We start from the raw sequence: 25,731 nt of genomic DNA on the forward strand, positions 1-25,731 counted from the left end.
GAATAATAATCAATAACCCATCAGATGGCAACGTGCGTCCTCTCTTTGTCACGTGCACGCACTCACATGGGTTTCGGCTTGTGTATGGTGATGAGGCTTTTCTGGGCGAGTTGTGAGTTTAAAAAAAAAACAACATGCCAACACGTTGAAATACATCAGGGTAGTTACATAACAGTCAAGTGATTATTGTCAATAATATCCCATGAAGATTGCCCCTGCATCAGAGCAATAGTTTTAAGGTCAGACACAGACGAAAATCACCACCAACTCCACTGTCACCTTTATTAACAACATAAACAACATTTACAGCAGCTGATTCCATTTAAAGAACAATGGCTTAAACAAATGCTTGTGACCCATACAAGGTCACCTCAAAATAAGTGTAATTTTCTGCACATTACATCACACTACCATTTCAGTGAATGTCTTTCTGAGCCACATATTTGCGTCTATTAGCACTAAATAGGAACTTAACTCCATATATATTATTTGCAAAATTTGATATCCATGTTATGTTATTTATGTCCACAATTTTTCCTCTTTGTTTTCTCTAGTGTCACTTGGGGATCCGCTCCCTTCAGGTCTGCCTAGCAACATGCAGCACTCAGCTCATTAGGGCCCATTTATTTTATCAACCGTCCCAAATCACGCAACACCAATCATCTTAACAGCTCTGCTCCCCGTCATCATCCTCATTATCATGATGCTTTCTAAATCCCTTCTTCCACACCGCTACCACATCAGCGTGTTGTTAAAGGAACTATGTTTGCCAGGATTAGGATCCATTTACTCGCAGTATTATACATGCACCAGGGTGTTTCTCTCTGTAGAGATGGGCTGCAATTAGCTATGGAGATAGATGGCAAATAAAGGGATCAAAAGCAGCATCTTTGAGGTGTCAGGCGAATAGTGATGTGCACGTGCTTTGGTACACGTGTGTAATTCACCAAAAGGGATTCTCATTTGTGCATCATACACTGAATAAATATCCAAGATGTGAGATAAAAGAATGTCCAAGAGGGATTTTGCATTTGTATGAATAATGCATAACAAATGTAAGGAAACACAAAAGGTTTATGCTTACTTGAAGGTTAATGTGTAACCAATGAAGTTAAAAGGACATTTATAGTCCTTTTCAAAATAAACTATCTCCATTATTTAAATATATATGTGTAAATGTTTCCCTTCACAGAATATCTTATCCTGCAGGTTACATGCATCACTGAAAAGCCAAATTCAGTACAGTGTGTTTTAGTTCATCAGTTTGTGTATAATTAGTTATTAAATTATTAGAAAAGGAATACACTAGTAGCCATATTAGCAGAGAGAGAACGAGAGAGATGATGTGCTAAATGCCCCCTGAGACAAATGGGGTGGAGGAGAGAGAGGGGTAGTTCTGCCATCTGTGTGTGACAGACTGAAACTGATATTCCCTCCTCTGGTTACAGACACGTTTGTACCTCTATATTTGTGAGGACATTCATTGACATAATGCATTCTGCGGCCTTAACCATCACGGCTAAACCCTGAACATAACTCTCGAACCGAGTCTTTACTCTAAAACAAGGTGTGAGGACCAGCTGAATTACCCTCATGGTGGTAATGGGATAAAATGTGTACACACAGTCATAGAAACACACACACAATCATTTATAAATTCTCTTTACACGTTGACACTTGCATACATCGCAACCAAATGAACAGGTGGTGACGAGAGGAGGCGTGAGTATTGCTTGGCATCATCCAACAGGGACCACACTCACATCAGTGATGCAACACACGCAAATACAGAACCAGCTGTATACTGTGTAGAGTTAATATGTTACACCGATGTTTTTTTTTTCACACATCCAAATTACAATGGTGTTATTGGCTGATTTACTCAGAAAAACACATATACACAAATTTGCTGTGTTCTCATGTGCTGCTGCTTGAAATCTTATCAAAATAAATCAAAATCTGTTTGGTCTATAATGTGTTTCTCTGGTTGTGTCTGTCCTCCAGAATGCGACAAGTTGAGGAAAGATGGTTTCCGGAGCTCCCAGTACTATTCTCAGGGTCCCACCTTTGCTGACCCCATTCAGTCCACCAGCAGCCTGCAGGATGATGAGGAGGATGAAAATGAGAAGAAGGTACATATGCCCAGCACTGATCTAAAGTTAAAACACAAATACATATAAATACTAGACAATATAATATTTCAAGTGCGTACAATTAATGTGTACACAAACTTTATTTATACTCCAGTTCTGATTCTGCAACAGAAATCATCCTTCAGTGACTTAAGTGGCACCACTCTGCCCTCCAGTGGTTGGAAGTGGAAATACACGTATTATATACTATCCGAATCAGCAAGACTACTAGTCAATTTTATTTCCCCATTTTTACTTTTTATTTTTTTCATATCAGCTCTAGATCTTGATGTTTAATCTCATCTAATTGTACATTTATAGGTTCAGCTCAGTTTCTCTTAAAAAATATTTTATTCAAGCGTTGCCCGTAAGTTCTTCCTCTGACACTGTGGGCAGTAAAATCAAATTTAATGTGTTGCTAAGATCATTAAGAAGAAGTGAAGTGAAGTGAAGTAAGTTCACAGTCACATTTTGTTTAGTTCTTAAACTCTGCATGAAAAGCAGAGATGAAATGAATGTTGACCGCAAAATATGTTTGATTTTTCCTCGCCTCTCTTCATCGTTTTTCAGACAGAGCTAAATGAGAGAAAGTCCTAGTGACTTCTGTTGCTTTTCCTTTACACTTGTCATTTTTCTGCAGTTTGTAGGTCTGTTGTTTGTCTAATGCCACAGAACTGTACTTTCATAGGAGGGGGGGGTATATTGGAGGGAGACAAAGAAAGAGAGGAAGAGAATAAAAAGAGACAGAGACAGAAAACCTGTTATAGCTGTTTTTTTCTGGTAGACCATTAGTCTGAAATGTAAATGGTTTGACAGCCAGACAGCCTCTTCTCCTTTCCTCCCCCTTTATTTTTATTTCTCACGCAAGCAAACATTCACATGTAATTTTAAGGGTCCTGAAAGTGTCCAGGAGTCCTTCGTTTCCCTGGAGTCCCGCCATGCCAGTCTCTCATTTCATGCCTGGCCTGACCCTTGACCTCTATAGCATGCTGTTGTCTTTCTAAACTGTCGAATCCCATTCCTTGTTGTCTTTTTATACTTTCTGTACACCCACCCCCTCTTTTCCACTCTACACTTCTTCCCTCCTCCTCTCTCGCTTTCTTTGTCCCCTCTTCTCCATCACTTCCTGAGACCCGTGAGCCTAACGTTGTCTGACAGCCGCTTCAAAGTTGAGCCAAAGTGATGCAAAATAATAACCCATGCTTGAAACCAAACTCTGTACCAGAGAGTTTTACCCCAAACTGGACTCAAACTGGTGTGTAGTAACATTTCAAACTACACACTTTTTGGATATGGATATGAGTTTTTTTCTGTTGGCAGCTTGATTTCAAAACTGATGGCTGCAGTAAAAATGTTGCTGCCTCTGCAGTAAAGTCCACACTACAATTGAGAACTCTTAGTGTGTGAATACAGCTTAATGCATGAGAGACCCGCTCTGGTTTTCTCCTCATTGTTGCTTTCTTTCTTTTATCCTGCCATCTCCAGTGGCTGTCTGTTTACTCTGATAGGTGCTTGTGAGTGGTGCAACGTATATATGTGTGTGTTTGGGTTTGATTGATCGTGAAACATGTTTACAGCACCACAAGCTTCTAAAGGTCACAGCAGTGTAATATATTAGCGTGTGTGTGTGTGTGTGTGTGTGTGTGTGTGTTCCAATATATTCTGAAACGTCTGGTTTAAGTTATGGTTTTGGGCCATTAAGTTCTATAATATTCTATTCCCACTCACATTTTTCTTACATTTTCTTAGCTCTAAGTCAATATGAGTAAATCTTTGTTTTGGACTACTGTTCATTACCCCACGTTTCATGTCTCTCACCTCAGTCACTCCTATCCCCCCTTTTCCCTCTCCCTCTTCTCATCTTAATTACCTGTCAGTGTTCTTCTCTTTTATCCCTTGTTTCTATAATCTATCTCTTCCACCATGTCTTATCCTGTGTCTTTTGCCTTTCGTTATCTCCCGTTTCCCTTCTCCAGTTCTTTTTTCATTAATGTCCCATAATGTTGTATCACCTTAACCCATTCTCCCTCGTTTTACTCCAGTCCATAGCTTCATCAGTGGAGGATGACAAATCTCAGTCCTCCATGAGGCCCCAGAGTCCGCAGGGAGAGGGTGAAGAAGGGGAGGGGTCAGAGGTTGACGGGCAGGTGAGGTGGAACAAGACTATGTCTCTCCCCACACCAGAGGAGAAGATGAGGCAGGTGGCCCAGGCTGTGCCCACAGACATAGTTGCCATCAACGTCACAGGTATTCCTCCATTTATTCATTATTCATTTTGACTCTCAGCCCTTAGTGAGTAGTGATCAATCTCCATCAGTGTTGGTAGTGGAAAACACAAATCTTGCTCCTTTAATTCTGTAATTTGTAGCAATGTAGACAAAATAGAAAAGTGAGTTTGATCTGGTCTCATCCATTCCTTTTTGCTATTCTGTAATATTAACTTTTGGTTTTGTTTGTCTTCAAGAAATTTTCTGCCATGCTTTGATCTGTCTTTACTGAAGCTAGAGGATGATGTGTTTAATGTAGACGTACAAGTAAACACTTGTCAATCAATCTAAGAAAAATCGAGGTTGCCTACACACTGACTTTTCAGGTCCCTCAGAGTTTTATTTATGCAACATTAAAAGCTATGAGGCAAAATCAAAAACCATAAAAAACATTTAGCAGTGATAAAACATTTAGGAGCTTGCACATTATAGTGTGTGGCCTGCCACCGCTTTTTAATATAGAGAAAGATCTATACGTTTTGTTCAGCATAGTTTTACCCAAAGCAGGAGAACACTGCTAGTTTCCAACAGAAGCTAGAACTTTACTTTGCAAACATCTGTCCTTAATCTATACTAGACATTTCCTCTAAGACATCAAAGGATTGCCAGACTATTCCTTTAATCAACCATCTGTGAGTGAGTGGATATAGACTTAATCAGTTACTGCATCCAGTCGTCCACAGTGGAGAAAAACTGTATGTGTTAGTCGTGGATGTCTGCCTCCTACCCTGTACCTCTATGTATTTTCTCTTCCCTTCCATCAGACTTGTCAGGCACTGACCTTCACTTTTCTTTGTGTGTGTGTGAGTGAGCGTTTGTGTCTTGTTGATGATGCCGGGGTCAAGGTTTTTCACCGGCTTCATGTGAGATCACAGAGCGACTGACAGATAAACACTCACACACAGCAAAACGTGTTGGGCCAGTTCCCTTGTTAGCGCGTCACATTTTGCAATTCTGCCTGCACACACACATGCGCACGCACACACACATGCGCACGCACACACGCGCGCACACACACACACACACAGTTTAACATCTCTTTAATATTATACATTAAAACTTGACATACACTCACATCTGCTACAGGACATCACGCTCTGATTGGGAATGAGGTTTAAACCAGAAGAACAACAATGCAAAGACAGCAGTACAGTGCAAACGTCTCAGTTCAATATCATCGTAGTTTTTCTGTTGTCAAGGCCAATATAACTGCGAGATTGTCGTCCTTTAGACACTAATGAGTGCTTAATTTGGTCACACAGAACACAAATCACTGTTGGCTTTATCGGCTGTCGCTTTAGATTACTGTGAAAGACGCAAAAACACAGAGACATCCGGGACATTTCTGTCACTTTGACGGGAAATGTGATAGACACTGTCTGCCCTCATAATTTCCCTAACGTCTGCAGGCTGTCACCAGATAGCAGAAAGAGAAGCAGTTCATAGTGAGATATTACTCTTCCTTCAGGGGAACTGGACAGAGTGAGGATATTGAGAAGAATGACTCTGTGTGTCTGTGTGTGTGTGCGTGTGTGCGTGCATGCTTCACCTTCACCTTATAAGCCTTTCTGTGCACGTGTGTTTCTGTGATAAAAGCATGAACTCAACATTTCACACATCTTCAAGGACTGTATGTTTACTGTACGTTTACAGCTCGGTTACTTACATTCAGCGTTGGAACCGTCAGCCTAACATCTCAGGTTTTCTTTAAAAAGTGTAGTAAAAGAACTGAAAAAGCTGGTGAACTGTGTCCTTTTTCTGACACTTAGGCTGATGGTTGAAAAGGTTGGAGGCTCAGATCAGCCAAATAAAAATATTTACTTAGATGCTTTTGGTTTTATTTACCCACATTTTCCTCTTCACCTCTTTCAAATAAAATGACACGTCATCAGTACATATGTTTGCTGATAAGTAGCAAGATATTATAGTAAAGAGTCGCCAGATTAGGTTGGAGTTACATGCTTGGTCCATTAGATAATTTTTGTTGAAAGTGCGATGTACCTTTTTTTTTTTTTTTTTTTTCAGTAGTTTTTTTTTCCACTATTGTTTGGGCTCTAATTTTTTGTGGAACAGTAACAGTGTTTCTATTTTTAGAAAGAGATAGAGATATTGCTGTTAAATGTTTAAAATATTCCAGTGCTGTGAGCATCAACAGGGTTTTCTTGATATTTATTGTACTGTCCTATCACCAACATAAAAGACAGATATCTCCGATATATCCGTGGCTAAACAAAACCAAATATATCCGCACATCAAGATATCAAGAGAGAGAGATGAGAAAACTCTAAACAGATGATTAATTTGGTTGAACTGACCCTCACATTTCTGCATGTTCAACTTTAAAAAAATAAAAAAAAGAAACTTCTGCATGTTGTTGAGTTTGTTCTTTCTACTAACCGACTACTGTTTGCCTGTGTGTCCGCCTGCCTTGCTCTCGCCCTCCCGGCTACCAGGGGCAGTGTTTGACCGACAAGCGAGCATCCGCCGCTCCCTCATTAACACTGACACCGTGTCCCGCCGGCCCAAGAAGGTCAAACGCAGAAAGACTATATCAGGGCTGCCTGACAACATCACCCAGGAGCTAGGTATGGATCACTGTGGGACTATATGTTGCCCACTACTGCCCAAAGACCTGTGCCAACACTCTGGATGAGCATCCCTGCTTCTTTCATTACTTCCTGTAACCTCACTAGCCACAGATTTATGCTTTCATCTAATATACCTGTATACTGACCAGACAATTAACTTACTCAACCAGTACTGCATGGAGTGATTCATGCTGAGAGACAGAAAATGACACATGCAAGTCCACAGTGTTGGATCAAGGCCCTGCAGCTGTTCAGTTCTACAGCCAGTATCCTCATTCACCCTTTTTAATTGTGTCCACAGCCAGGAACTAGTTATAAAGTCATTTCCACTAGTTTTTCTTTATCCCACCTAGATGTTTTTGCCATAGTATAATGTACTTTTACAGTTTGTAAGATGAAAAAATGATGTCAAGTTCAGTGACTTTGTCATTCTTGAATCTTTAGTGTGCCATAATCCTTCTGCATCCTATTTTCTTTGAATTCTCTGTTAGTTGTGTTCTGTGCTACAATGATAATCTTAGCGTGTGTCCCATCTGTGTCTTAACATGTACTGCTTAATAAAGACAATGGGCCCCTGTAGTATATAGAACATGTGACCCCCTCAAATCCTTCAGAAGGCCCTTCCCCTTAGTTCCTCAGGTGAGCTGGGTGTTATTGAACCCTTTGCTCACAAAGCTTGACACTGTGCCCTGCTTGATGGCACTGCATGGGTGATGTTTGTTTACACCTCTGAGCTGCAGGATGTTAGCAGCCTTTAATAAAAATGTGCAATAAGATCAACAAGGCTGATAGAAGAGGAGCTTTAAAGTCTGGTTAGTGCCCAGCTGATAGCAGCCTCTGAATGACATGATTACTGGGCCGGGGTAATTGTCCCAGTGCTTCATCCCTCCCTTCCCTAGCTCTAGAGCTGCCTGCGAAGCAGACCTGCAGCTTAATCTATCGCAGCAGCAGCAGCAGCAGCCAAGCTGTCACTCCAGCTTTTAGCAGAGGAGGAAGAGCCTGTACGCTCGGTTTAAGGGAGTGAGAAAGGGGTGAGGGAGAAGAAAGGACACCAGTGTGTGTATGTTTTGGGATACGTGCATCAACAGGAGAACCACCACAGATGGGAGACACACTAGACATCCTTTCCCATTTTACAGTCCATTCTTCAAATTGTTTGTTTACAAGCCGGTATGTTCAGTGTGTCTTTGTGATATATCTGCAGTTCTGTCTTTGTATCTATATGCTACGTATGTCCTGTCCTGTATGACGTGCATTGCCATATCAACACTGTATGTGCATGCACATGTGTCTTTGTGTATGTTTGTGTCTATGTGTGTGTTTATGGGCTGCCTCACGCCTCATCAGCTGCCTGTCCTGGACCCCAGGAGACTATTCGCTTTTCTGGCAGATTGAGCCAGAAAAGGAAAGCGAAGCATATTAGGAAGTCTCTTTTTCTTGTGTCTGTCTCCCCTCATATCCTTTCCTCCTTAATGAAAATGACCAGAGATTATTAGTGCTCGAGACCAGGTTCCAGCAAATTGAATTAATTAGCTTCCCTGTAACCAGTTTATCAAACAGTCCTGCTGAAGAGTGTTGTGACTAAAGAAATTATTTCAAACAGAAGTAAAGTACAGCAAGAAAACAGCCTTTATTTAATTTTATATCTCTTTTGACTGCAGCCAAAGGACGTAACGGAGATCTTCGACCGCATTCCATGTTCATACCAGGACAGTACTCCACTTTGGGCCGAGTTGGGAGCATTAACTCAACACTGCGACGTTCAGACACCAGAGACTCAAGCTGCCAGACAGAAGAGGTGAAGGTTGTACCCCCGTCCATGAGAAGAATTCGGGCGCAGAGAGGACAGGGAATTGCGGCTCAGATGGCTGGCATTACTGCTTCCTCCTCAACAGGAAGCATATCCATCTCCAGCAGTGACAGCTCTGGGATCTTGATGCTGCCACATCAGTTTAATGGAGACCCTTCCCGTTTTCACAGTCTGCCCCGACAGGGTGCCCGAGTGTCCCTCAGTGCTGATCCCATCTATAGCAGCACCCCAATCAAGACAGAGGAGCAGACTACGCCTCAGAGGCAGATTGGAAAGCTTCAGGTTGATGATACAGTGGTGCACATGAGACATGCCCCAAGAACAGGGACCCTGCATAGGCCCAAGTCTCAGGAGGTCAGGGGGACACAGTCAGATGAATGGGGTGGAGGTCCAGCTTGTGTGGTCTCACCACATGCTGCCTATTCCACCTCACTCATCCCCAATGCTACCCTGTCCAAGTCCACTGAGGTCGTTGCCCTCAACACATCTGGGCAGTTGTCTCACTCCCCAGCATCAGCTTACCCAACAGCTCGATCGCTCAGTCTGACTTCCTCCACCAACACGGACTCCCTGATCTCTAGTCCAACAGCCTTCACCCACAGCTCCACCTGCCCAGTTTTGGCCACTTCTACCCCCACTCACACAGCACAGGATGGTGGTCAGGTCAATACAGCACCTCCTAGTGAGTCAGGGCACTCTGACAGTAGTGCACACAGCCACAGCACCTTGGCCCCCACGCCTCCATCTTGTCTGCCAGACGAACAGTGGATCTATGACATGCCAGAAAATGTGGTGGTCTCACACCGCACTCTGACCTCCAGCTGCTCTACCCCTGTCAACCAGCTGTATAGCAGCCTGGACCTGTCCTCAAGGACCACTACTGATTCCAGCTCCCTCTATTCCCAGGACAACGATGGATACTACACCTCTATGCACCTGGACTCAGGCCTACGCTCTCGCAGCCATGGCAGTGGGCATGGGGCAGCAGCAGGACGGGCCACAAGGCACAGCATGTATGAGTGCCGCGAGATGTCCAGTCAGGAAGACTCTGGAAGTGTATACAGTGATCGCTCCCTGTCCCGAAGCATTTCCCTTCGCAAGTCCAAGAAGCCCCCTCTGCCTCCAGCCCGTACAGACTCTCTTAGACGCAAGCCTGCTAGTAAAAAGCCCCTTGGAGGCAATGAAGCTATGCTTAATGAGACTCTAATTGCTAGCTTGCAGCAGAGCCTACAGATGGGGCTTAGGGGTGGGAAAGGAAAGGGCGCTTCACCGTCTTCACCCTCTCACAGCCCGAGCAGCGACTACGATGACCCTTGGTTGCTACGGCCACGCAGCCAGAGCAGCATCAGTGCCGGTAGTTCTGCTGCGTCACTAGTAGTTAATGCAAATGGTGGTGTATCTAATGTATACTCGCTATGCCATGTGACACCTGCTCACAGTGACACCAGCAGCTTGCGTTCAGACTATGCTGACTCATGGGGTTACTACATGGACTACCCCCGTAACCACAGAGACCAGAGGGCACAGACTCCCCCGGGCCATGCTACAGATAACATGTCAGCTGGGCCTCACCCAGGAGAACTACAGAATGGAGGTGAGATGCATACCAACAGTAAAGCTCCTGGGCCTCCAGTCCCAGAAGGAGGTGTGGCACTGAAACCTAAAACATCCACTTCATCACCAGACAGGGTGCACAGACTGACCTCCCCATCTAGTGGCTACTCCAGCCAGTCTAACACCCCCACAGCTGGAACCCCAGTGCCATCATTTGTCAGGTCCATGTCTCCCTCGGGTTGCCGGCCCAAGCCCAAAGTGCCCGAGAGGAAGTCGTCTCTCCTCTCCTCCGTCTCCATGTCTTCCTCTTCCACCTCCCTTTCCTCCATCACCTCAGACTCACTGAAGAGCACAGGCCCCCCTCCACCACCTCCTCCACCCCTGCTCCTCTCCTCCTCAGCTCCCAACACCCCTCTTAGCCCACCTCCACCATTTCCTGCCCCTCTACCTCCAACCTCCAGTGCAGACCTTCCGCTGCCAGCTCCATGTGTGAACCTGCTCACTGCTTGTTCCACCTCCCCAGAATTCCCTCCTCCTCCATCCCCTGAAATGCTAATAGAATCCAGTTCATCCCTAAATGGGAGCTTCAGTCCTCCCCCTCCACCTCCCCCTCCTGTGCCATCCTCAGGGCCACCTCCACCTCCTCCTCCCCCATTGCCTGCTTTTGTTCGACCCTCCTCCACCTCCTTGTTTGTAAAGGCAGATAAAGAAGCTCCCAAACCAGCTATCTCCAACAGCCCTGCAGTGTCACTTAAACCCCTGATCACCCCGTTTGCACTGCAGAGTGTTCAGCTCCGCTCAGTTAAACGGCCAGAGAAGGACATTAGCAGCAAAACAGACCATACCAAAACTCAGGAAACTGAGGCAGACCTCCTTCAGGGTCTGAAGCCCCAGATCTTGGAGAAGTCTCATTCTCAGGAGCTTCCCACTGGGTTACCAGTGTTTAACGGCTCCCCAAGAGACGATTCACGAAACTCTTCACCATCACCTGTGTCAAAGCTTTTAGAAGAGCTCTCATTAGGCTGCAGTATCACAGATGAGACACCAGATAGCACTGTCTTAAATGGAAAAGCTGAAGATCAGAGTTACTTTCTCTTGAATGGAAAAGAAACAGATGGAGAGCAGGAATCCTTACAGAGTCCCCCACAGAGCTCCCAAAGCTCTCCTGTCAAACAGAAGCCCCCAGCAGTGTCAAAGAAACCCAAGCTTTTTTTTCTCCCACCGTTTGTCCCCCAACCAATCAATGAACTGGTTCCATCTCAGGATGTGGACACAACCAGCCTGTCCCAAACAGAAGACCAAGTAGAGGCTCTGCAAACACAAACAAAGGAAAAGAAGAGAGAGAAGAAAAGCCAGCAACAGGAGGAGGAGAATGTTTCAGAGAGCCCTGAATCATTGGCAGAGAGCAGTGAAGCGTCCACAGAAATCCAAGACGGGTCCCAGGTCTCCGTTTCTGATAGCCAGGAGACAAGTGTTGACCATGAACTTTTTATCAATGGAGAGGCTCTTGAAGAGGAAGAAGAGGAGGGAGATGGAACAAGCAGCCCAAGTGGATCCATCAGCTCCAAGGAGGAAGATGCAGGTGAGTCTGATTTGTTTTCCCCACCAAACTAAAGTTAAATACACACATTTAGGAAACACTCCTTTTAAATGTTGTCATTCGGAGCCTTCATTTATTGATTAGTAGAGCCTGTAGTCCTATGTGTTTAGTATTGATACTGCTGTCTGCTTGTTGTGCAGCCAGCTCCTCAGGCAGCTGTGAAATTCATTTTGCCCTCCAAAGCAAAGAAGACAAACTTGAAACCACAAAATTTCAAAGGTTTGAAAACTGTGAAAATAGTTTGGGGTAGACGGCTTATCACTGGGACAGCAGCGCTGCAGCCTCCTGAAATCACCCTCTCCTTCTCTCTGTCTTCTATATATATTTTATATGCAGACGTCTCTTGTGGCTACTGTCCCTTCCTTTTTCCCGTATTCCTTTTTCTCTGCCCCACACCCCACCGCCACCCCAACCAACACACCTAAGCCTTCTCAACTTCCCTCTTCTCTGTTAAATATAACCAATATTCCATATGTGTGTTTTTGCCTGTTTGTTTCTTTACTGATAATCTCTCATCCTTGATCAGTCCTACTCAGTCCCCCCTCTCTGTCTGTCCTGCTCCCTGTCCATCCCTTCTTCTCTCTCTAAGGTGAGGGAGGGGGCCACGTGTCCCAGGGGAGATGCTTTTTTGTGGGTGGAGGGAGAGGGGGGAGGGGCTCCATCGTATCAAAGGGGAGGGGAACAGATCTTGCAAGGGGATAAAGGGGAGATGGGATGGGGAGAGTGTAAAGTGAGACTGCCTGCAGTGGCTCAGGCATTTGAAGCGCAGACGTGAGCGAGGAGGAGGGAAAAAAAAGAGGCTGAACTAGAGGAGAAGAAAGGAGAGGGGATCTAGAGACAGAATGTAAGAAGACAGTCCAGCACCTCCTCTGTACCACTTCTGATTTCATAGCCTGCCAGGTTAATTCGACAGGATTGTGGATTCATGTGTGTGTGTGTGCAACCTAAAGGCTGTGTGTTTACTCTCTTCTAACTGTGCGTATGTTCCTCTGTGTCAGGTGAGGTGTTCGAATCGAGTACGGCTGAATCATCCCCGGTCCTGTCAGCTAACAGGGCCTCCAAGGAGAACATGGTGACCCCGACTCCTACTCGGCCTCGAACTACTGAGGACCTCTTTGCCGCCATTCACAGGTAATGTGATGGACTTCTCTTTTACGCCTCTTGACATTCAGTTCCTCATTAGCCAATTTGTCTCTTTGTTTCCCTGGTTATTATTTTTTTTTCCTCTTTCAGCATCTCATTCCTTTTTGTCACCCTGAAGCCCAAACTTCGTTCCCTTCAGCCAATGATTTCTCTGTCTCTCCTCATCCTCTTCCTGTTCACCCATTACTGTCCCATCTGCAAGAGCACGCATCTGTCCAAAATTGGTCTCTAGAGGGTCAGAGCCTAGAAGAGAGGGCAGTGAAAGTCCATGTAGAGGAAGCAACTAAGCCAGCTACATGAGTCACTTGTCAAATGCTTACCAAGGCATCTGTGTTAGTCACGTCAGCGTTGCTCATCCTCAGCAGGAGAAAAAGACTCTTGTTTCATTCATTATTTAGGTTCTCATCACCCTCTGGTCCTAATCTGGGTTAGGGGCCACCGGAGAGAGCGGCTTGTGCTTCTTCTCTTTCAACCTCATTATTTCTGTCTCTTGTGCTCTGCAGTCTCCGACATGCGCTGCATACGTGCTCCTGCGCTTCAAAGGGACTAGCACACATAAATTTCACATGCAGCCCAACAATTTGTGTTTCATGGTCACGTGTCATGGCATTTGGAGTTCTGAGCATCACAGGATTTCATTTCTGAGGATTTTATTTTTGCTAGTGACAGATGAATGTATTTATGACGACTGTCACATGTGAGATACGTTACGATTGTGTAAGCGTGTGCAAAAAAAAAAAAAATCTCGCCTTCGGTCTCTGTTTAACACTACTGCGCTCGTCCTGTGCTCCAGTCTCACCAGTATAGAACAGAATAATTTCACAGATTTTTGATCAGTGGGGAAGTGATAAGAAATTCCTGGTGTTGCTTCAAAATGAGAGCAGTAAACAAATGCCAAGAAGAAAAAAAACTGTCACATTATATGGACAAATTGAGTAATTTACAAAAAAAGTAGGGCATCAAACTAAAATCAGGAATTTTAAGTTTGATATATAAAGCCTTTAAATCATATTGTTTATAGCAACTTTCTTGCTCCAATAATGTGTAACTGATCCCTCCACCACTAATTCTTTTACTCATAGACGCATTTCCTCTCTCCTTCACACCTATCCAATTTTTTTTTGTTCACTTCCACCTCTCCTGTCTTTTCTCTCGCTCTCTGGGAAAACAGAATGATGAGAACGTTGAATGAGTTGCCATCCCAGCTGCAGCAGAAAATACAACTTGTGTAGAGGGGGGAGACGCTCCAAACCAAATTTAACACAGCACAAGAGAAAGAAATCGATCGAGTCTTATATTGGAGCTTTGTTTACCTCTATAACTGGGATTGGTGCCGCTGCTGTGTGTGTGTGTCACTGCAGGTTCAGGATGGTTGACTGAATTTAGGTGCGTGAGAGTGTGTGTGAGAAAAGTCTTACGTAATGTTTAATGTAGTGATGCTAGGTAGAGGTTGATTTTAGGGCACAGGCATATTTTGCAGTGGATCTAAATCAGAAAGCTGACTTGGATACTTGGATCACAAAACCTTTCCATGCTCCAGTCCTCCCTATTGTTTGACCTTCACAGGAATATTCTCTACACGTATTTATCCTTTATGGAAGAATTTCTTTCTGTAGATCTATTCCAGGGATTAAGGATTTGGTCTCACTGCGTCCTTCACTCCTGTCTTTACCTTTAGCATCAAATTGTTGTCACTTTTCAATGAACATGCCTTTACTCATCTCTCTCCCCTCTCTCTTCCTCCCTGTACAGAGGGGACATGAAGGGTGCTTCCTTTCTAGAGAGGTGCGAAGTGGCAAGTAACGCTACAGCTATAATGCCACAGTGCCTCCCCCTCTCCCCCAGATTAAACAAATGTTTCCCTGCTTGCCCTAATCCCCTGTATTCTGCTAGTTGCAGCTTTGATGCTTTGCTGTGGTGTAGGATATAGCCAGTGTAGGCTCATCACTGTTATGCCCCGCTGAGAGGAGATCAAATTGTATTTGTGTGATTATACCTGCTTTGGGCATTTCTCCTCATTTGTGTTTTTGATTAATTTCATTGTGTCGCGTTCGTGCATTCTCACAGAGTTGCAGCGTCTGCAGCTTCTCTTGTAAACTCAATAGACTGCTTTAACAAAAAAACTCTTCTCATTGCTCCCCCTTTTATTTTCCAGCATATAAGCCACTCAATGCTCCTTATTGTTTGACTTTAAGAGTCTTTAAGATTGCTGGGGGCAATGCTGACATATGGCAAATTAGGGATGAAGATTTGAGCTGTGTGGGTTAAGTATTTTGACCGCAATCTCTTTTTTTTTTTTTTTTTTTTAGCTGCTCACATCTGAAATCGCATTTGCTGCAGCCTAATTTTAATTTGAATATATGAATTTGATGTCCCAGTTTCCAGACAAAACTGCAACAACTACATTTTCCTAACTGAGGTTCTTCTTGCTGCTCTTTCATTGCAGCATTCAGTTAACTGTGCTTGCGCTAACCTGCTATGTAATTTCCACAGGCATGTCATTAATCTGGTTATCCACATCTTACTCTAGGTCCAAACGCAAGGTCCTGGGTCGCAAGGATTCTGAGGAGGATAAGTCCCGGGCTGGAAGCCATCCACAGTCTCCACCCACCACCCCCACATGCACATCCCCAGGGTTGGTGTCCACTCTGCCCAGGCAGACAAGCTCCATTCAGCGCAACCTCCGCAAGTCCTCCACCAGCAACGACACCTTCAAGGCTCTTCTCCTCAAGAAGGGCAGCCGTTCCGAGACCAGTTTCAGGATGTCTGCTGCTGAGATGCTTCGCTCCACGGACCCACGCTTCCACCGAACACGGTCCGAGTCAGCGTTAGACCCCCCTGCTGCTTCCCCCTCCTCCCCAACAATGCCACACAGCCCCTGCGCCTCTCCCGGACGTGGCAAACGAGCAGTAGATGAGTGGAACCGTTATGAGGCCCTGGCTCTGTCCTCGCCGACTTATTCGTCTTTTTCAATGAGCGGGTTCAAGTACGGACGTTCTCGCACGCCACCCTCTGCTGCCAGCAGCAAGTACAACGCACGCAGCCGAATCCTCAGCAGCCCAATGACAGTTATCTGCGAACGTGAGGGGGAGCTGGCTGAGAGCGAGTATGGGGATACTGCAGAAAGTCTGCCTGGACCTGCATCCCAAACTCTCCCTTTGCTCAAAGACTCGAATGGCACTTTATCTGAAGAGAGCTGAAGTTAAAGCGCATGGATATTAGATTCAAAGAGCTGAACTTGTTTGTCATAACCAAGTAGGGGGCAGGAAGAGGAGCCAGTAAACGGCTCTGTAGAGACACCTTCCTGAGCCTGACCCCCCTCGGTACTGCCTCTGAAGAAGTGGTATGGTCCTGATGTGATGTCCGGGATCGCCCCCTCATGGACCGGGCTGAAGTGGAGAACTGGTTCTGTTGCAGGTTTTCAAGACTCTCATCATCTCCTTCATTTGGTGACTCACCCAGTGTGTTAAAAGTGTAGTGTTCCTTGGTGTTCTTAATTTGTTTTCCAGTTTTAGTTTTTCTACTTTATGCTCTTCATCCTTAACACCCTTTAGTTCCTTTGAAGAATAACTTTCAGATGGCAAACTAAGGTGAATCGAAGGCATTGAAAAGTTGCTGTGGTGTTACGAGGCCAGGCAGTTGGAAAGAGTGGAATGTAAAGCCGTGCCGGATGCTCGCCTTGTAAATCTCAGCTTTTGCTTCTCTCCTGTTGACTCTGGAAAGTGTTTGAGAGCACGGCTGCCTGCAAACGTTTTCTTCAGGGTCCATAATATTGTGGAAGGAACTTGAGAACGTGGTACAACAGACAACTCCACGGTACAACTTCAGCTACGGTTTTTGCTTCCTGCTCTTAGTGTTGGTGGTTTAGTTTGCAGAGCTGGGGTTTTCAGAGGTCAATAAGAAGTGCAGAGGGCTCAGTGCTGTCCCCTAGTGATGGACACAAGGTTGATGGTTGGCGTTACAAAGGCTCAACAAGAACAGCAAATTTACTCGCAAAACCTCTGTTCACTGAATTTACATTCATAGATTTTGCACTGTGCTTAAGTCTTTTTCTTTGTCTGTGACTTCAAATGTATGGTTTAAAGATTTTTTTTTTTTTTCCTTAAACAAGTGATGTCATGAGTTATGTTTAGGAGTTTAGTGTGAATTTATAAATGTATAAAGCCAGAAACGACATTAGAAAAAGAACTTATTTTACTGCCAGGTCTTTTACTGATCATGTTGCTTACCAAAGAGCTGAAAAAAAAACAAACTGTATCTGACCGTTAATCTGGACGTGAACACAATCTGAGAGCGTGGCCGCGTGTCTGGCACCCCCGTGCATCGGCTCCAGTCATTAGGTTTGCTAGGACTAGAACCTTTTAGGGCTTAAATGATTTGTAAAACACTGATGACCTTTCTGCTTCTGTTTACCCCTTTGCAGTTTTATATGGTTCAGTATGTAAATACATAGAGAAAGGAGTTCTAAGTAACATTTTCACTTATTTTCAAATACTTTGTACATTTTTAGAGCCCTGTGTTTGCTTAAAGGGAGTGGTTTCCTTATTGTAGATTATTTATTTTCACATAGCAGGACTGCAGAAAGGTAAACTGGTCAGACTGATGGAGGTACAGGGAAGAAGGGTGGAGAGACAAGCATCACATATACTATGCTGAGACCACCAGCATTTTCTTTCTTTTGAAGAGCTGCTTCAAAGTAAAAATTACAAAAATAGTTAAGCCTTCTACTAAACTTAATCCTGAGTCATCCAAATCCCATGCTGGTGCTCATAGCTGAGTATATGTGGTCTATTTACAGTGGTAAACTGAGGTGACAGGCATGAGACTTGCACCTAACAGCCAATAACACGCTGCGGTTTAATCGCCTGTGACCACAGTGCGTCTGCACCAGCTCCCACCCGGCCATGACTGAGCACTTGGATCCTGGAATTGACTCGTGACAGGAAGTGTCTCAATCGCAGAGAGCTTGTGAAAAGATAGGAGGGCAGAAGAAGTCATGAAGTAGTGGGAGTGGAGCTGAAGGCAGGCTGCTAACGCTTGTGTATGTCTGTGTAATAAAAATAAGGTGATATTTAGAGAGCAGGTGTCTGTGTCTTTTTCTCTCTCTCTCTCTCCCTCTCTCTCTGTGATTCACGGCCATCTGCCAGCCCAACACCCCAAATCACCGCCTCATTAGCGCCGTCGTCATGGCACCCACGCTCGTCCGTCATGTGGAAAACTCCAGAGGCCATCATTTAGCACTGCTGCCCTCCCCACGGGAGGTTATCAGTTATGTCTCCTTCTGGACATCCCATTAGGACTCGCACTGAATCACAGGCTCAGCCCATAATAGACCTTTCTCTGTCGCACTGTTGAACCGCCCTGACCGTCTGACTTCCAGAACAAGACCTTTTCACTCTTTCACTACCTTGGTACATTCAGCGTTTGTTACCAAAAGCATAGAAATATCAATACAGCCTCTTGGTATTTTCAGTGAAGTCCCTTCACGCCAACTCCAACTGAGCAGTCACCTGCCCTCTGATGCTCCACAGACATCTCTATGAACATCTGGCTGACAGGAACTAACACAAACTCCTCCCAGCTATTATCACGCTATTCACACTCCATTGGTTTCCCTCTCTTCTTATGTTCAGCACCGTCCATACCGTAGCCTGACAGGACACTGATGTATAAAGTGAGAAATTAAATGGAAGAACTGAATTGACAAACAACAAAATACAATGGTTGTCACCTGTGGCTGGTGCATGAATCTTTGCGGAATGACTCAGCCTGGTCAACAAGTACAGCTATAAATATTCAGTCATCAAATGTCCATCCATCCCATTTACTGCTTATCCTGCACCTGATCCCAGCTGACAGGAGGCAGGAGCCACCCCAGACAGGTCTCCAGTCTATCACAGGGAGTCACAAAGTGAATTTTTTGCCTGTTGACAGCACATTAGTAAACAGGAAAATTCATCTTTACTTAAATCTATAAAGAAGTGCATCAGTGCTTTTGGTTTTAGCCCCATTAATGAATTACATTGCTAACAACCACTTTCCACATTTTACATTTTTACTAAACTAAGCAGCTGTGGAAAAGGACTGAAGTCCTTGGTTGCAGCTTTAGCTCCCAAGATTTAACAGTCTGTGTTGACTCTTCGTTTTTTGTTGTCATACTTTTAACTTGAGCTCAAAACTTTTAATGTCTATTTTTGACCCAAGAACTTGCTCCAGGAAACAGTCGCCAGCAATGTAAATTTAACACACATGCAAAAAAGACAACCTCTCACACACACCTACTGACACCTACAGTTCTGGCAGATACAAGTCTGGGATGTCTAATTTGCAGTATATATGTGGGAAGAAACTGGAACTTTAAAGTCCATTAAAAATACTTATTAATCACATGGCTGTAAAAAACAAATTACAATGTACCGCTGCATACTGTATGTTCATTTTCCAAAGTTAATCTGTGTTACCAGAAAATTAGATTTGTTGGGGAAGTATTTTTACACCCTGTCCTCTGCTTCCACTCAAGGTCTCTAACAAGCTGGAAGGGATAGATAAAATTAAAACGCATGCCTGTGGTGTTTGGAATAAAACAGAGAGCCTTATTATTCGCTTCCTCTGTGCAGTAACGCTTCACCTCACTGAGCACAGCCAATGGCATCACTCTGAGGGGTGAGGAACAGGTGAAGATGGAGCAGGTATACAAGAAGATGTCATTTCTGCTGAGCGTCTGAACACGATATTGCAAACGTTTCTGCCACAAATAAAACGAATGACTCAGCAGGCGTGACGACCGCCAGAGAGTGAGACGATAAAGGGGGAAGTGAACTGTGGCGAGGATTTCATCCAACTGATAAAAGGTCACGGCCGCTGGAGTGTGGAGGACGATCTCAGCTCTATCTGCTACAGATCAGATAAACCCTTCAGTGAAGCTTCCTGTGGTTTGTGTTTAAACCAACTAATGAGAAAATTGCAGAGCTACACAGTGAAGATGTAATTAAGACACTGTCAGAGTAATTGATCATTTAAGTTCTATTTATTATTTAGACATTTCACATTTTGTAATAATATTTAGATGTTAAAACAGCATGTCATCATTCCCTTATGCCAATTTAAAGATTAAAAAATAATTTCCAGTACATCCCAAATTGTAAATATGAAGATTAATATGTACACAAACTCTATAAAAGGCAGAATGTTTACATTTGCTTCTAAGTTGTCAGTCTGTGCTGAGATCTTACACCCACACGCCCCAAAAATGTTGGTAGATCAGAGCTGACTCTATGCAGCCAGGTTAACCATACACTTGCTCATTCATCAGGGGAATGCGTGTTGCAAATAAAAGCAGCAGATGAGATGTCAGCTCTGCCTCATCAGAGAGGATGAGATGGATCTGACAGGAGATAAACTGAGATCTACCAACATTTTGTCAGGCTGTCGTGTATTCACCTTCACAGCTACCTCGGCAGACTGACGAGCATCTAAGACCTAAAGGATCGGTTCATATCCTTCCAGCTCTATCTTAAACATATAATGTAAGCAGTATCTGTGATGGTCATTATAATTGTTCTTCACGTCTACAAAGACCCTGAAGAGATCTATCTTTAAACTAACTTCAACTGGAGGGCATAGACAAAAAAAAAAAAATCAATCCACAGTTGTATTTCTCTGCAGATTTTCTCTTCCAAAGTTCAGCTGATTGCTTCAGCTGAGTTAGAGAAGTCAAGTGGGTTTTTTGTTAAACAGTAACTAAAATACCAATTTGAGTTGACTGTGAAAGCCTCAACTTTTATTTTTGCACAGACTGTGTCTCTTATGCTGGATTTGCATTAAGAGGCAGACACTGTAGCCAGTATGGATAGAGGGAACATTTACAATGAGCAATAATTCTGTGGATTCAAGTATTGCAATTAGAGAGCTATTGAAAAATATGAACCTATCCTTTATTTCTGCGTCCTGTTGACAATCTTTATTACATTAAGCTTTAGTTGTAAACTCATAAAAGAATTAACACACTGTTTCAAATTAAGGCAATCGCTAAAAAGATATGAGACATTTATGGTTTTCTTAAGAGCCACTAAGGGAGATAACTGTTTTCAGACTACTTAGCGCCCTCTGCTGGAAAATTGCTTCACTGTGGCCACTTTTTCATCTAACTTTAAATGGTGGCTTGTCAAAGTCTGTTTGGTCATTTATAGTGAATCTATAATTCAATAATCTTTAATTAAAACACTCAAAGCAACAGTGATTCAAAATGGTATTGAGCAATGCACACTGTTAGTATGACTTATAGCTTCATTCATGATTTGTCCAGGTTTCTTTTCCATTTGTATGGTACTGTAATACTATGTTATATTTACCAAATGTTGTCAAAACCTTTATTCCTAAATATAAGTAAAAATGCAGTGGGTAGTGTGGTGCGTGACCTCTGAACTCTACTGCTCCTCTTCCTTCTTGAGGACCCAGACCTCGTTCCTGCGCTTGGTCAGTTTGAAAGGGCTGTCGTAGCCAGCAACGTAGTACGGATGGTCAATGTACTGCGCTCCATCCCTCTGGAGGCTCTCCACAAGCTTCAGCAGCTCTTCACGCTTCATATTCTCATTGGAGTAACCACCATACGTCCTGAAATGAGAAAAAAAGTGAAAGATCTGAGACTGCAGTCGTATTTTATTGGACCAATCATATTTTATTTGCCCAGTCATATTTTTCAGAGACCAGTCGTATTTTATTGGACCAGTCTTAAGTTGAACAATTCTTTTCTGTAAATCTATTTGGTTAGAAAAGAAGAAGACATAGTTATAACAGGTGCAGGACACATTTTATCAGCTTAAGCTGGTTTTGAAACCTACAATCTGCTAATGACTTGGATGTGCTCTACCTGACGTAAGCTGTGAACTCCTTCCTCTGCTCCACAAACACGTCCGGGTCACTCGGCTCAGGGGGACTGTCCTGATGCTCCTCTGGGATGTAGAACGATACGGTGAACTGAGATTCACACGTGGGACCCGCTCCAGGGTCGACGCGGCAAGTCACAGGGGCCGTCATCTCCACTTTGACATCTGAGGAACCAAAAAAAAAAAAAAACACATAAATGGCATCAGACAATGACCCTCAGCTGTCCAGTGGCCGATCAAAACTTCGGTGCATAATGACACCTTAACAGACGGTTGGCATATAACCACAATGTGTGGCCCTTAAACTGCAGATCTCACTAGTGAGTAAGCACAAACAATATATATCCTCATAAATAATCCTGCTGTAAAATGCTGAGCTAGACAAAGGCAGTGGTGCTTTCACAAACTGCTGAGCGAGAATTATAGTGCATTTCCTCCTATTTATTCATCAAGCCACATGTCCTCAGAGCCATAATTTCATTCTGCAGTATCTGAATTATATTATTAGAATATTTACTTGAGTTATTCTTTAATCAAGTGTCATTTAAGTTACATTAAGTTTTACAACAGCAGCAGAAACATCAAACAGTCAGTGTCAAAATGAAGAACATCATAAGCCCAAAGGGAATAGAAGCTGCATATATGGCTTTTAAGGACAAATGTGATGAAACTCACTGCCTTTATTGCTGCCTTGGATGTAGCTGAAGAGTTTGCGGAAACCAGCACTTAAGGCCGCATCGAACTGCATCCCACTCAGAGAGGTGCTCACCCACTTAGTGGCATCGTATGTACGGATCTCATAGTCTTCTCCCTGCAAAAAGACACACACACACACACACACACACACACACACACACACACACACACACACACACACACACACACACACACACACACACACACACACACAGACACACACTGACACACACTGACTTCAACTGAAAAAATAACTCCAATTTCTATTACTTACTACTTTTTTTGCTATTATTATTGCACACTGTTAACCACATATCATGCTAATTCTGTGACATGGTCCAGAATCTTTACGATACGCTTTCCTGCCTTTTCCCCATCGCTACCCTTCCAAAAGAATTTATTAAAGTCAAGATTTTTCTGTTACAAGTGTTTCCTCCCAGTCACAAAGCATCTCCTGTTGGAGCCCATCAATCCTCGCCACAGATAACTCCATAATGATATACACAACACCACTGATAAGAGCCAAAATAAGTGTGGCATAGCTGAGTGACCAAGATTGTTCTCTTTTGTTGCAGTAGATCATATTTAAACTGGAGTCTTCATTTAATAACATCACTTCTGGGAAACAAAGTGAGAACAAGCCAGTAACATTTGAAATGTTTTTACAAGCCTGCTCCCAAAAACATTCAACAAAGGGACCATTCTCACATTATATACAAGTCAGTTCTCTAAGTGATTTAACTGGAAAAGGTTGAAAACAGCAGATAGCTTCATTAACTGTCTTTTCCTTGAGGATAAGTAAAGCTGATTTGAAAGTATATGATACCAATATATTAATGTAGCTATATAAGCAAGATTTTTACTCTATGTCTCTGTAGTATTGCTAATATTAATTAAACAGCAGAGGCTGAGTGTCAGAGTATAAGCAGGTAAAATGGAAGATTGAAGGTGTGAAAGGAATTGGAGTATTACATTACAATACAACATTACATTTCCTAATCTTAAAAATGCCTCAACCCATTTTCATCAATCATTATCTAGGTTATTATCAACCATTTTTCAATTAAATGAAGGGATCAAATATGAGTTGGACTGCCATACTGTTGACAAATCCACGTGCGTTGTCTTTCAGACAGAATACACTATAAGTGGACCATGTCTTAGTTTGAACTGTCTAATTTATAGATCTGTAAACAGAATCTGTTTCAATGGGATCAGATATTTCCCTATACAAAACATGAAATAGATTTTTCATCCCTGAACCAGCTTAGTAAAGGATGCAAATGTAAAGTGTAGCCACATGCTTTAACTTCATATGTTGAACGGACAAACTCTGAAGCTTTTTGCTTTCATTTTCCAACATTTCTCTTTCAGCAGGAACCAGACCAGCCCATCACAAGGCCACATACAACCTCACACTCACTCCTATGGGCAATTTAGAGTCACCAATCAACCTGACATACATGTTGTTGGACTGTGGGAGGAAACCAGAGTACCTGGAGAAAACCTACCAAGTCACTGTGCCTCCTTCTGTTATTTATTCTCATTTGAGGTATTTATTATGATAAATATATAAAGTACTTTACTCTATAAAGTTCTTTGGTCAACTGGATGTTGCTTTTAAAGTTCAAATCAATTTGACTTGAAAAACATGTATGATTCAGGGTGGTTGAGCCTAAATAAATTGCAAAGTCACGAATTTCAGAAACACTACAGGTTTACATGGCTCAGTTGAAGACCAGCTCCTTTCAAAATTTCCATTTCACACAAGTGTTGTTTTGCTGTGAAACTGGACAAATCTAAACACTGATTAATTTAGTTGTGGTGGATCCAGAAATTCAAGTTATACTATTTTTTTTTAAAACAACTCTACCAAGCTGGTCCCAGACAAAGTTTTCTCTGACTTACACAACTTAAAACCTACCAGTGTTTGTTGCAGATGATCTTTCTGCCAATTGATAAATATTTCAACATCAACTCAACTCACACTGTCCGAGTTTTTTTTTCCCCATAAAGCAGAGCAACCAACACCAGGCCAAAGGTTCAATGACCTCTTTACTGCAAAGTAACAAAACATTTACCTTTTTCTCGTCCGCTGTGAATTTCGGGTTTTGCAGTCCAGTTGAGAACAGAACTTGTCCCACCGCTTTCAGCATGGCTCCTCTGCAAATGTTCCCTGCAAGCACAAATATCCACCTCAGACCTTTCAAACCCCGCGAAGCAGCGCATGTGATCCTTCAACCTACAGCCCTGCACAGGTGTGCGACCTGTTACATCAGGTCACATGACTCTAGTTATGTATCCAACACATCATCACTGGAAATACATCTAGACGTAGATTACGTACATTAAGACGCGATGAAGTAACTCTTCAACATTTAGCGTTTTATTTTTGTTAAGGCTAATTTTAGCTGCTAAAAGAGCGAACACCACCTGAAATGTCAAAAAGCAGTTTCTCACCTGTAGCTTCTCGCGTTTGGTCCCAGCTGTCAGGGCGTGGACGACGTTTGTTGTGTTTTGTAACTTCGCTTCCGGTTGCATAAGGCACACAAATTTCTATTGGCTCAGCGGAGTGAACTTCAAAATAAGAGTCCATCATGAGTAAAAAAAGAAAAATTCAACTGTGGCATCAATTTAAAAACTAGTTTGGTTTTGTTTGACCTCACTCATATTTAGGTAATAAAACAGTTGGGCTACAGGGTTACTAATAGGTTTATCAAAAAGCAAAATTAGGAATTACTATACAGACAACATAAACATTTAGAACAAATTTTAACATGAAATTAACAAAAAAATTACATGAACTATTCTGTATTTGGGGGAGTAGGTTTAACACCTTTCTCTCATGTGCCTGTTAGCTTTAAATAATTAAATATCAAGTCAACATGTCAGAGGGTCTTAAGACCAGATCCACATTTGTGTTCACATGGTGTATTTTCATAAATAAACTCGTGTTCAGATTACTGAAAACTCAAAAACCTTTAGGAACGTGAAGGTAATAGATTGATTCAGCCATGAACATCATTACTGAAACAATAATCGAAGTCAAATCTCAC

General features: G+C 43.1%; 2 protein-coding genes across 10 annotated transcripts in view; one reads left to right on the forward strand and one right to left on the reverse strand.

Moving 5' to 3' along the window:
- Window positions 1-18,171, forward strand: part of nhsl1b (NHS-like 1b) — an 86,204-nt gene extending 68,033 nt beyond the window's left edge. For 5 of the 8 annotated variants that reach the window (XM_026319311.1, XM_026319314.1, XM_026319318.1 and 2 more), the window contains exons 3-9: window positions 2,005-2,132; window positions 4,175-4,379; window positions 6,853-6,984; window positions 8,649-11,933; window positions 12,950-13,082; window positions 14,847-14,879; window positions 15,625-18,171. In XM_026319311.1, coding sequence (XP_026175096.1) covers window positions 2,005-2,132; window positions 4,175-4,379; window positions 6,853-6,984; window positions 8,649-11,933; window positions 12,950-13,082; window positions 14,847-14,879; window positions 15,625-16,294 — 4,586 coding nt within the window. In that variant the 3' untranslated portion in view covers window positions 16,295-18,171. The remainder of the gene's footprint in view (window positions 1-2,004; window positions 2,133-4,174; window positions 4,380-6,852; window positions 6,985-8,648; window positions 11,934-12,949; window positions 13,083-14,846; window positions 14,880-15,624) is intronic. The other 3 variants (XM_026319312.1, XM_026319319.1, XM_026319316.2) reach the window with 2 other exon arrangements.
- Window positions 1,967-25,204, reverse strand: hebp2 (heme binding protein 2). Of its 2 annotated transcripts, XM_026319321.1 has the most exons (6): window positions 25,136-25,204; window positions 24,757-24,851; window positions 22,655-22,790; window positions 21,964-22,144; window positions 21,512-21,707; window positions 1,967-2,096 (listed from the first exon to the last, which is right to left on the reverse strand). In XM_026319321.1, the coding sequence occupies exons 2-5, from the start codon at window positions 24,829-24,831 to the stop codon at window positions 21,521-21,523; spliced, it is 579 nt and encodes a 192-aa protein (XP_026175106.1). In that variant the 5' UTR covers window positions 24,832-24,851; window positions 25,136-25,204; the 3' UTR covers window positions 1,967-2,096; window positions 21,512-21,520. The 2 variants fall into 2 exon arrangements, with proteins under 2 accessions (XP_026175106.1, XP_026175105.1); XM_026319320.1 differs by lacking the exon at window positions 1,967-2,096 and having other exon boundaries at window positions 20,103-21,707.
- Window positions 25,205-25,731: the final 527 nt, after the last annotated feature.

The sequence above is a fragment of the Mastacembelus armatus genome, chromosome 24 (genome assembly GCF_900324485.2).
Source record: "Mastacembelus armatus chromosome 24, fMasArm1.2, whole genome shotgun sequence".
Lineage (NCBI taxonomy): Eukaryota > Metazoa > Chordata > Actinopteri > Synbranchiformes > Mastacembelidae > Mastacembelus > Mastacembelus armatus.

Coding starts and splice junctions, on each gene's coding strand:
- hebp2 (XM_026319321.1), bottom strand. CDS start 24,831: ATGCTGAAAGCGGTGGGACAAGTTCTGTTCTCAACTGGACTGCAAAAC. Junction 22,791..24,756: donor TCACAGCGGACGAGAAAAAG/GTAAATGTTTTG, acceptor GTCTTTTTGCAG/GGAGAAGACTATGAGATCCG. Junction 21,708..21,963: donor GAGTTCACAGCTTACGTCAG/GTAGAGCACATC, acceptor TTCTCATTTCAG/GACGTATGGTGGTTACTCCA.